The sequence below is a fragment of the Pangasianodon hypophthalmus genome, chromosome 18, assembly GCF_027358585.1.
Source record: "Pangasianodon hypophthalmus isolate fPanHyp1 chromosome 18, fPanHyp1.pri, whole genome shotgun sequence".
In the NCBI taxonomy this organism is placed as follows: Eukaryota; Metazoa; Chordata; class Actinopteri; order Siluriformes; family Pangasiidae; genus Pangasianodon; species Pangasianodon hypophthalmus.
Window position 1 is genome coordinate 10284606 of NC_069727.1, and position 12683 is coordinate 10297288.

General features: G+C 38.4%; 1 protein-coding gene across 1 annotated transcript in view; it reads left to right on the forward strand.

Moving 5' to 3' along the window:
• The first annotated feature begins 3672 nt into the window (after positions 1-3672).
• The window catches only part of lrig3 (leucine-rich repeats and immunoglobulin-like domains 3), a 25543-nt gene continuing 16532 nt past the window's right edge, over positions 3673-12683 (forward strand). The window contains exons 1-3 of the mRNA XM_026923310.3: positions 3673-4086; positions 9431-9502; positions 9581-9655. Of these exons, the coding sequence (XP_026779111.2) occupies positions 3881-4086; positions 9431-9502; positions 9581-9655 (353 nt within the window). The 5' untranslated portion in view covers positions 3673-3880. The remainder of the gene's footprint in view (positions 4087-9430; positions 9503-9580; positions 9656-12683) is intronic.

Here is a 12683-nt window from a genome sequence, read left to right on the forward strand (position 1 = left end):
TTGTCCCTAATGAGCAAGCCAGAGGTGACGGTGGAAAGGAAAAACTCCCTGAGATGATATGAGGAAGGAACCTTGAAAGGAACCAGACTCAGAAGGGAAACCATCCTCATCTAGGTGACACCAAATAGTGCAATTATAAATAATTCCCTTCTGTAACTGTGTACTACATGGTCAAAAAGAGCAATTGTTTAGCCAGGAAATTCATTGTAGTTTTCACATGAAGTCTATTTTGTTGAATTTGTCAACTGTTCACTGATGGAGACTGGACTGCAAAACTGTTTTTATCAATTACAGTTCAAAGCCGTCTTCATGGTACCAATCACAGTAATAATTATAACACAAGTCCAGTTTCCTACACATTTCGAGACTTATTCAGTTCCCAAAAAGACAACAAGGTACACTTGTTTAGCATGGCATAGTTCATTGGATGAAACCTGTGATACTGTCATTATATCTTTCATCAGGTCCAAAATGCACACGAGTCCATTAGTCGTCTCAGACCTCCCCTCAGCTCCACATGGCCAGTAACATGCAGGTTTCGAGCCAACTGCTCCACTAGTGGAATGTCTGTGGGGTAGACACAACACCATACTGCTCTGGGCAGCACAGAACTGGCCTTTCTACCCCACACTCTCAGGGAATATTTAAGTGTAAACACCGCCTGCCTGCCATCACCTGCAAAGAATACCCCTCCTTTCTTCCCATCCCCCATCCATCAGTACCACCCCACAGCTTATGCTTTTACTGGCTCGGAACACTCCTTGCTGCAAAGCATGCTGGGAGAATTTTTTTTTTTTATTAACATTGCTATTCTAAGTATAATAACTGGCATGTGGCCACTTGTAACCCTGGCCTGATCCTGGGACGCACTCCAAAATACCTGGCAGTGGCTTTTTTGGGGCTCCATTTTCCAGAGATTCAGGGGCGTAATCTCGTTTTGGACGATGTACAGTAGAGAAAAAGGCTGCAAGGGAAGTCTGGTTAGCTAGTTTTCAAAAGCAAAACCAAGGTGTAGGTTAATTCTATAAAATGGAGAAATGAGGGCAATTATCTACATAAAGAAAAACATTGCACTCTCTGTTATTATTTGCTAAAATGTTGAACAAGTTAATATTCAAATATCCCCAACCATAAATAGAGGACTACTGAGAACATTGAACATGAGACTATATTGTGGTGCTGCTATATAAAGTTTATAACTAAGTCACAGTATTTCAAACAAGTCTGCACTTATTTTTTCCCTTTATACTATGGATCATGTTGGGAAAAGTTGGCTGATCCAGCCTTTTTATTCTTAAAAGAACCTATTCTATGCCAGCATGAAATGAGAATCAACTGATCATGAGAAAAAAAAAAAAAAGGCTGATTCATGCCACTCAGGCATGTGAACCAACGCATGTATATATGCACAAACAAGTACGCACACATCCACCCTCCCAAACCTCAAGTCAAGCTAAATCCTAGAGGGATTAAATCAATTGGCATGTCAGGGAAGACTGTCATCCACTTCTCTCTCTTACACATGTCTGAGTGATCGCTTCAGCCTGTGAGGCCCTGCAGCAAACCAAAGCTGCTCTAGATTATTCCGATTCTATCCTGTGGCAGAAAATCTAAACAAGTCATTAGACAAATCATTTTGGAGAAATCTTAATTATATGTTATTGGGTATACCACAGTACTTTTGAAAAAATGACTGCTTCAAAAAAAGAAAGATATATAACACCTCTCAATGTACATCTTACAGTAATAGTATAACATAGTTTAATATTTCCTTAATTCGTTTTGTTTTATTCAAGGCTCCTGTACAACTTTTTCAATAAATCACTTTAAGTCGAGTCACTTTACTGAGATGTAGACAAAAGAAAAACACCAATCCAACATTCAACCATTTCCATACACCATCCACAGAAGACATAAAGTGTGGCATTTTCAATGCTGCAGTGTCCAATAGTGCAGTGTGGTAACAACAGATATTTGTGTTTTAAGTGTTCCTAATGAATTATTGAGCCACCTGATGGCTTGGGGGTACAAACTGTAGCCTCATATTCCTGTTCTTGGCTGACAGGAATGAAACCAGTGATGTGGTCTTCTGCTGTTGTTGCCCATCCACCTCAAGGTTTGACATGTTATACATTCTGAGATGCTTTTCTGCTCACCATGGCTATAATGGTCATTTGAGTTACTGTGGACTTTCTGCCAGCTTGAACCAGTCTTCTCTTTAGACTTCTCTCACCAGCAAGGCATTTCCGTTCACAGGTCTGCCACTCACTGGATGTTTTTTGTTTTTCACACCATTATGTGTAAACTCTAGAGACTGTTGTGTTGTGAAATTTCCAGGAGATCAGCAGTTTCTGAAATACTCAGATCAACCCAACAAACATGCCATAGTCAAAGACACAGAGATCACACTTTTTCCCCATTCTGATGTTTGATATGAACATTAACTGAAGCTCTTGACCTGTATCTGCATGATTTTATGCATTGTGCTGCTGCCACATGATTGGCTGATTGGATAACTGCATGGATTAGTAGGGGTGCAGGTGTTCGTATTAAAGTGTCTGGTGAGTGTATGTATTTATATATAAATAAATGATATCAGTTCAGACAGTTCAGATCAGTTCAGATGATATCAGTTCCCTTTTTCAATGGGATATAATTATTTTCAAAACACTTGTATTTGGCCCACCCTTGTCCTTTGTAAATTAGCTCATGTAAAATAACCTGTTTTTTAATCCTCCGAACAGCTTTTGAATGCAATTATAACACTGCTCGGCAAATCTTTGTCTATTCTTCCTGACACAATTTTTGCAAGTATGGCGGAAACAGAGAGAGTGACTGAGTGATAAAACTTCATTTCAAACTTTTCCTTATTTTGTTTGATGCTTTGAATTGCAGTTATCTTGCAGGATACACTCACATTTCATATTTATATATCTGATTTTTTTTTTTCATTTTTCGTCAAAATCTTGCTTGTTTAATATTGGAAATTGTGTTAATTGCAAACTTTTGCATTCTAGGTGCCAGTGCAGAGAATACAGTATACTGTGGTTGTTATTCGGGATCTAAAAGCGTCCCAAGCTGTGTGAGAAGTGAAGACAATAAAAATTTAAATAAGCTTCTATTTTCAGTCACATTTGCATGATCAAACCAGGAAAAAAAGTAAAAGTAACAGGTTAAAAACTACAGATATTGTGGACTGGAGTAAGAAAATTGCACTATTGTTGCTTTTCCAGTCACAAATTAACCAGCCTGTGTATTAGAAAATATTCCCAAAAGTTGGAAAATAACCCTGTTACTTTCTTAGGAAAAGAAAAGAAATGTATTTAAATGCACATTTCACACAGGAACCCAGAGACAATAGCCAAATAATTATGTGTGTTCTTTCAAATGGTAATAACAGACCTGTCCCTTGTTAAACAAAACAACAGCAGTTGTTACACCCAGTGTTATTTTAGAATTAATGAAAATAAAATTGTTGTCGTACGCCTTCCAACGCTAAGAAGCCTAGGCTATAATATTTGTCTAGCCTTATAAGTGCAGTTTTGTTGTTTTAACACGAACAAACTTGGACTACATTACCCATAGTGCTCTTCGGAGCACTTCCTCTTTGTCAGCCAATCAGAGCGCTCGTCGCTAGACTCTGGAATGTCGCTCGACGCGCTTCAACTACAGTGAAGAAAAAAAAAAAAACACAGGAGCAAAAGTTTTTCACACGAGGATGGACGGAGTGAAGTGGTTGGACTAGCGTATTCAGGTTTATCTGTAAAACAGCAAAAATAAGTTTGGTATTTTGGAGGAAGAACAGCGTTTTTGTTTTGAATTCGGAACTTTTGTGGAGTAAAGGAGAAAGAAAGTGTTTTTCGGGGGAGTTTTGAGGAAAATGTCGGCTTCGGCGCAGCCGCTCGGCGCTGGGAAATATGTCGCTCTTGTGCTGGTGCTCTTCACCGCCGCCGAGCTCACACACGGGGATGAGGAGAGCACAGAGCCGTGTCCCAGTCCCTGTACATGCACTGGCACTTTACTGGACTGTAGCCGACTCACAAAAGGCTCCAAACTTCACAGACTCCCATCCTGGATCACACAAGTGTAAGTGAAGCTCATTTCTTTATAAATACAATACACTTTTACACCATTTCACTGTGCTACAGAGTCGCCTCGTTGATGTCCTGGAAGTGTGTTGATAGAGTTGAGTTTAGTCTAGCTAGCACTAAAAATCCTGTGTGTGTGTGTGTGTTGCGTATTGCGTATTGAAGGCATTTTAAAAGGCAGTGTTTGGTTTGGGGAAAGTGTCTCTGTCCTGAGCACACACACTCCCAGCACTGGGTTTCTGTTCAAGCTCAATGGTGTAGGACCATGTGGGAAAACAGTCCCAAATAAAACTGCAAAAAATGTAAAAACAAACAAAAAAATGTAATAAATGCTATGGAGAGTTTTGGAAGACCAACAAACTTTATCTTTCCTCTTACACCCATGAACATTTTTTCTGGGCCATGTGCAAATCCAGGCTCTGTAGCTCTCCTGAACATGCACTCTCTTCTGTCTAGGGTCCCTCCACCTAGGGGTCCTAGATAGTTCCCCTCTCTCTCTCTCTCTCTCTCTCTCTCTCTCTCTCTCTCTCTCTCTCTCTCTCTCTCTCTCTCTCTCTCCCTCCCTCTCTCTCTCTCTCTCTGCAGTGACCCTCTTCTTTATTTACAACTTTTATAACTCATTTCTACATCCTACTTTGGAGCCTTTTCAGGTTTTTAGCCAGTGTTGAAAGTTTTAACCAAAAGTGTTATACACACCTTAATGTAGAAAGAAGTAAATACTCGAAGCAAAAAATAAATAAATACATAAATATTTTTTTTTGGTAATATTTATACCCAAATTTATTGCAATCTTTACAGGTGCAGTTAGCTCATATACAGTGTGTTGCTATCACACCAGCATACAAAGTGAACACAAATGAATTTATTGCATTAATATAATAGTGGTGGTTTGTTAAGGCCTGCATTGTCCTCTGTAAATGTCTTCACATGTTTAGATCCATGGTTCGGGGACATTCAGGGATCTGTGAAGCATATCCAGAGAGTCAGTAATTTAAAAAATATTTGGCAATGTTGGAAATCATCTAAAAAAAAAAAAAAAAACCCTGACATTATCCAAGTTTAATATTTATTACTGTGATGAATAGGTTTTAATACAAACCTCGATAACTCAGTAACAAAAAGGTTTGAGATCCTTTGGTTTAGACAATACCTGCTCATACCTACCTACCCCCAGGCCTAAAGAATATACCTAAAGAATGAGGTACATTTGATATCTGGATTAGGTTCAGCTTGAAAGAAGGCTGAAATCTTTATTTTCCACCTGAAATGAATCTTTGTGCTTATACTGGTTGTCTGGTGCATTCAGCTTTCCTGACTTTGCTTGGTAAAAAGCTTGCAGGTTGACTATTTTAATATATAACTACATAAATAATTGATTAATGTAAACAGCTAAAAAGGTGCTTAATGTTTTTTTTTCCCTTTTTTGCTGAAACCTTTTAGGCTGTAAAAAAAAAAGTGCAAAATCTGTAAAGTTGCTCATATATAAAGGTTTGATGGTTAAACATTTATGTGAAAAGTGCAGGTTTCCAGTGGAACATTTGCTGAAGTCCTGCAACAGCTGTTTGTCTTATACTCAAGTAGGTTCTTGAGACAAGTTGACTTTCTCAAACACTTGTGCCAGACATGACAAAATCAAGGTTTAGGTTAGAGGTTGTGGATGTGTGTGAATGTTTAAACGAAGAAATGATTTAACACTCCCGAAGCAGTTTTATGTCACTTTTAAGCAGCAGCTGGGATGCACTGAAAACTGGCATGTTGGGTTTGTGTTGTTGTCACACCATGGATTTTCATATACTCCCACAGCTAAGTGAAGTGTCAGTAAGATACATATTAAATTTGTACTCGTTCTAGCCGAGAATCAGTGCATTCACACTGGGTGCGTATTGTGTAGTATGTACAGGATATGGAGTGCTAAATATGCTGAAAGTCTAATTACATTTAAATAAAAAAGTCTCTGTGGTGCTGTATTCCAGCAGGCTGTGCACAGTTCTTTCTTTCGCTAACTGTTTGGCAACACTGTATAGAAGAAGTGTGGAAAGTTTCTCCCACCACAGACAGGCACCTCCTTCTGCTTCTCTGCCAAAAAAACAAGTCATAGCTGTAGGGGGAATGAAGTTCTTTGTGCTGCACCATGCTAATTTCTAAACGCCTCTCCGGCACATCGTAAGGCCCCGTTTGCCCCGGCCCTTTGTTTTCCTGCAGCCCATTATTTCTGCTGAATTAGCGGCTAAATCCTAGTAGTGAAGCCGTTAAGGAGCTGCTCGATGTGGATCTGATTGTGTAACTCTCACAGGGAGAGAGGGAGAGAAGGAGAGAGGGAGGGAGGGAAAAAGAGGGAGAAGAAAATGAGGCCTCAAGCCCCCCAAAGAGCCGGGAAGAAAACGTCGTGTAAATAATGTAGCATCTCAAAAGTGGTACATTAATGTAATGTTTTGAACAAGTGAAGGTGAACTTCCTCATTACATTTACTTAAAAAATATAGCTGTACATAGTTAATGATAAGTGTATAAAGTAACCTAAGTGTTTTACCTGCTAACAGTTGCGTCAACAAATGGTGCGTGTGTATTTCACACGTCTAACTGTTAGAGACTTACTGTTTCACTTTAAACTCTGATTCGATCCTTCGATTCATGTGACTTTCTGATAACACAGTACTGTACTGAAAAATTGAAAATGTGGGATCTGTGAATCTCCAGAAGCCTGAGTGTGAGCTATAATGAGTGTTTTCTACACAGTTTTTTTTCCCCACATTGAACTGCTATAATTTAACAGGAGTGGGAGTGTGTAGGGATCTCATCATTTGATTCAATTTCGATACCATGATGTGATTATAAACCAGGTTTTTTTTTTTTTCATATTTATGGATCTCAGTTTTTGATTTCATTAGCTTATATTATATATATTTCTCTCTAGTATGAGTATTTTCATCCACCATGAAAAGCAATAAGGTTACAGTGTCATAATATTCTATTAAAAGACAAAAAACACTTTTGTTTGTTTAAGATCTGAGGTTCTGCTTTTACTTGCAAAGTGGAATTCTATAGAAACAAAATGATCTTTGCAGGAAAAATAAATAAATCTATGTCACTTATGGTGAATTACTTCTAGTCACTTTTTTGAGGATAAATCCCAGATTGTATTTTATTGAGTGCACTGTTTATATAGTGTATAGTATAGTAGTATATAGTGCACTGTTTCATTTTTATGTTGCTATGTAATGTCAGATCTGAGGAAATGTAGCTGTTTAATTTATATCTGAAATGTACTGTTGACATTTTAACATTATTGCACAAGTCTGCACTCTTAGAAATAAAAGTTTCTCCTGGAACACATTTCTTCTTCATTTTGTCCTTGTGGACCCTATGAAAAAATTTCTCTTTCAGTAAATGTTCTTTTTAGAGAGTAAGAACCATTTAACATCCAAAGAACCCTAAAGGAGCCATGTTCCACTTTGCATGTAAAAAGCTGTTTATAACATTTTATGCATGAAGGAATTGTGATATCGCAAAGAATCAATTGTTTCCAGTCCCTACTTTATAATCACAGGTGTTTATTCTGTGTATTACGTTTTTGTAAACAGATGTTGCTGAAGCATTTAAATATGAAATTTGGTGTGATTGAATGACATTACTTTGTGACAGCACGGGGTGGGGCGGGGGTGTAAATAATCAGCACGTGCCTTTCAGTGACCCACTCTCCCCTCTGATTGATTATTCCACAAACCTGGCATGCCTGTCTCCTCAAAACAAGAGGCCGGATATGTCGGCTCTTTTTCTTTTCTTTCACACTTCACAGCAGCATCTAGTGGCCTGGTCCGAAGTGGAAGTGTACACACAGCAGGGTCCTTATCTGATCCACTTATGACATGGATTTACAGAGGAAATGCAGCTGCGATAAACACACCATGTTATCTACTTCTGTTTGTACACTTCAGCACTCACTCCTAAGCAGTCTCTAGTGTACGAAATTCGCAGGACTTATAGATGAACAGCAGCTGGTTGAAATACAAGGAAGGACATGAAAAAATATTGTGCTATTGGTTCCAGAACTGTTGATGCTTTCACATGGGAGAAAATCTAAATGACTTTAAATGTAGAGTCATTTAGATTTTCTCCTGTGTGAAATGCCAGCAGAACTTTTGTCAAGTATCAGAAAAGAAGCTGGCTTCAGGGGGGACAACAACACATGGGTATGGAAATTGAAGGCGGTGCTCGTTCTCCCTGCAATGTGAATAGATTAAGAGTTGTTACTTTTCCCCCCTGCTTTGTGCCTGCGCTGATTGAGACCAGATGGCACCGCAATGGAGATCGAGCGCAAAGTCAGGAAACTCCAGCACCAGTTTTACTGAGCACAGATTCCTTCTTGCCTCGCCTTGCCAGCCCTCCTCGAGGCCCGTTTTCATCTGATCCTCTCTATAATGAAAGAGTCAGTCTCTCCACTGAGGAACTGAGATTTAAGTTTGATGAAGTAATCCCAGTAGCTGGATGAGTTATTCAAGTAACAATATGATGTCTAGGTTTCAGTATTAACAAAAGAATATTAATACTAATCACTAAAGGCGGTCACATTCAATAGTTTGAGTGCTCGGATTATACCACAAGAGATTTCCTCCCCGCTGATGGTTTCGACTGAAATTCAACAAAGATTTTGATTAGGGATTGCTGTAAGCAAGCAGTTTGTGGTTTAGGTCCTGGGAAGAAAATCAAGACAGCAAGGACTTTCGGCAGTAACAAATAGCATTGTCATTTAAACTGCATTTGAACATGCTCTTTTTAGATTAAATGAACATAATGCAAGGATTTTTTTTGCTGTAAAACAATATTTATTCAAGCTGTAATGCATCATTTTTTTAAACAGAACTACACAAACAAGCATCACATGATGCCTGTATATGAACATAGAAAGTGCTTTTAGATTTTGTGAGAGGAAAAAAATAATTTGTCTTCCGGTATAACTGTGTCATTTTGGAATTTGAGGAAAGACATGTTAAGAAAATGTGACTCAATTTCACCTCCACACATGTTCATGTCAGGTGTGTGAATAGAAATGGTTACGCAGAAGTACCTGATCATTTTATCATATTTTGCTTGACTCATATATCCATAAGAACATTTAAATTTCGTGCTAGAATAGTATGGTGCAGTGGCCTGTTAAATTCATCAGACCTAATTTGTCTTGGTGCTTAGTCCACTTTATCTGCGATGCAATTTAAACCACATTTGATTAAGTGCTGCAGAAATTCTCCCTTGTGCATTTGAGCAAGGAGCTAATGTGTGCAGTGTGTGATGAAAGCCTCCATGCTGTGATGCATGCCCGCCTCTGATGAATGCCTTTCTTCACAGGGACCTGAGCCATAACAAATTACGAACACTTCCTGAAGCACTGTTTTCCCGACTGCAGCACCTAACTGAAATGTAAGTATGCTCTCCACCTCACGAAGGTGTTTTTGCCGTCTCTCCTTTGTGCTGACCACGTCTGTGCTTGCGTTGCAGAAAGCTGGATAACAACGAATTGGAGACGATGCCAGATTTTGGCCCTTACTCTGGCAATATCAGCACCCTCATTCTGTGAGTATGCTTTTCTTCTTCTTCTTCTTCTTTTTTTCCTCATCTTTTGCTCTATGAACTTTTTCAGCATTTTTTCAGCATGTCCATCTCTGTTAGTTGGGGATGTTGGTCATTTCATTGTTGGTAAACGCTTGTCATTTCAGCTTGTCAGGTGTCTCATATAATCTTGCTTTGGGGTCTCAGTCTCTCAAACTGCAAATGTTGACCTACTTATTCTAAGTCAATGTTGACTTCAGCTTTCCCTCTACTTATCTTTCCAATCATTTCAATTATGGCTGACCTTATAAGGTAATAAAATGAATGTACTTACAATAGAAATCTATTGCTTCATCTTTTAGTCTCTGTGGGCTCTTACTGGAAAAAAGAAGAAAGAGGGTTTTTTTTTATCTGTATTTTTAATTTTAATTCTCCTTATATCTGTCAAACACCCAGTCCTACTTATAGCTAATGCTGTGCCATTATAAAATTTTTTTTTAAATGCGGCAGTACATGCTGACCCAGAATCCCTACCGAATATGACACTTAAGGCGGCATGCCTGTGTAATGTAATCTTCATTCTGTCCAATCCACAATGCTTCAGTTCCTTTTGTGGTACCATTAAGAATAGAGGAACAGCACATTTCTACAGTTTCCCACCTTGGTGTAATGAGCCTGATTTCACCTATGCTCTCAGCTGAAAAAGAAACAGACATGAAGCATAAATAGAACAGGAGACTCAATGTGTTTACATTTTCATACAACCGGTTGTCGACTCACAGAGTCGGATTGTGGACTAAAACACCAGTTAGAAAGATGGCTTATCTGTTCTGTGAGACATAAATGAAAAGCACGTCATAAAAGCCTTGGGTGTGAATTGGCTGTTTTGTGGCCCTTTTTTGTATTGAGTATATGCAACACTTTAGAGATAGCTATACAGTTCTAGGACAGCAATCCTAGATGTTATTTAAACTAATGCTTCAGAAACTGTGTGTGAACACACACACATTTTTATAAGCTTCCTTTCTAAGGGAACAGAAAAGTAACCCATCACACAGGTTGAGGTTTTTTTTTCTTTTGGGGGCGGGGGGGTATATGATAGAGTTAAAGACTAGACATCATATATGACTGAGCCAAAGGCTAGACATTATATCCTCCCCAGAGTCAACATGTTGGGGCACGAACTACTGCCGAGGGCTGTTCAAGTGCGGACTCGCGTAGATCTGCTTTGCACACACACACACAAACACACACACACACACACACAGACAGTTTCTGATATGTGCAGGTGTGAATGAGGAAATAGCTGGCTCTGGAAACTGCCTCCCTGGGTAATTTGGTGTGCTCGATTTTCACTAACGCTTTTTCAAATCAAGTCTTGTGAGCCTTTACTTTCAGGCATTTGGAAATTCATACAAACTTTTAATAACATTTAAGTGACTGAATTTTTATAAAAGAGTCAATGTTATATCATCCAGCTGTCATTTAAGGATTCCTCTTCTTTTTTTTTTTTTAAATTAATTAATTAATTAATTAATTTTTTAAGTTTTCCTAGGATGTGTGATTGAGAGACTGTTTGATTGTTTAATATATTACCCCACACAGTCTTTTGAAAATCAGCATGTTTATAAGGCCCAGTCGAGGATCTATCAGCGATTTATTTTTTTCTAGTAGGTTTGTGTGCGCATGTGTGTGGTATTTCGTTCTGGAAGGAGAACAGAAGTTGGCAAAGCCATCTGATGACTCCGTCTGCAGTGCAGTGGCGCCTGTAATAAGAACCATGACTGCTGTGAGCCAGCAGAAAAGAGTGTGAGCACTTGACTGTGTGTCAAAGAATATAAATGGAGGCAGACATAAATGTGAAAGCCCCTGGCAATACAGCTTCAAAAGTTAACAAAAATCTTTGTGATTACACAGATCATCAACTTTATTTATTAAATGATTATGAATGGTTGATTCAAAAAATACATATCTGTAAATCCAATCTAATTATAAGTAAAAGCTACAATTTTCTGCCTGGATCAGGGCATATCAGATCATTTGTGTCTCTCTAGTGTAAGCAACTTGTGAAAAGTGCCAGAGTTAGAGAAGCATATAGGAATGGCACAGCGCATTAATTTTTGTAAGAAAATGCGATTCTTGAATGTTGCATGGTGTGTTTGCAGTGTGCATGTTGCATCTGGTTTAAAATGATGTTTGTTTTCTCATTTAACTGTCTACTATCGTGCAGTTTGGGGTTGTGAGTTTTGCAGGTGAAACTCTGCAAGATCAGATTTGTCTGTTATGAATGTAATGAGATTTTATCATACAACAGAAAGAGAAAAACAGAAACTACAGTCTTAGCTTTTCGGTGTGTCCGTGTAAAAAATAACAAGTATTATATAAATGGTCAAATTAGACAAAATACAGATTTCGATCTAGAGCGCAATGATCTCAATAGTACTAATTCCTGTTCCTTTTAGTTTCTGTGGTTGGGTTAAAGGGGGAGCAGCCTTGAGATGTCTAATTCTGATTGGTACTTTGGGTGACCTTCACTAAATACAGTCCCACCTAACTCAAATCGCCCAGAAGAAACCAGCAGAGGAAAAGTAATTCCTTTCTTTTGCAGTTGTGGTTAATTCACCACAGACGATGTAACTAATATTAAGAAGCTAATTATGGACATAAGTTGACACGGACTGTAAGATCTTACAAATTTGTACAGCTTTCCTTATATAATATATAATAATGTAATAGTGTTCTATCATGTGGTTGCATTCAAAATGCTACATATAGCTATTTGTTTTGTATTTAGGTTATTAATAAATCTCAAATCATTAAATAGTTACACGAGCAAACATAAAGAAAACACAATATATTTTCCAAAGGTGCGCTTCAGTGTCATCTTGGCGGTGTTTTGTAGTTGTAGTAATAATTATGCCACAACACCAATCAAAGGATAGAATAAAGCTGGCCTCATTGGAAGAGCAAACCCCTCCAACCAAATTCCATGCAAATAGTTCAGTTTTATAAAATGCTGATGATTGAATTGCTCCCAGCTGTTGAGTTATCA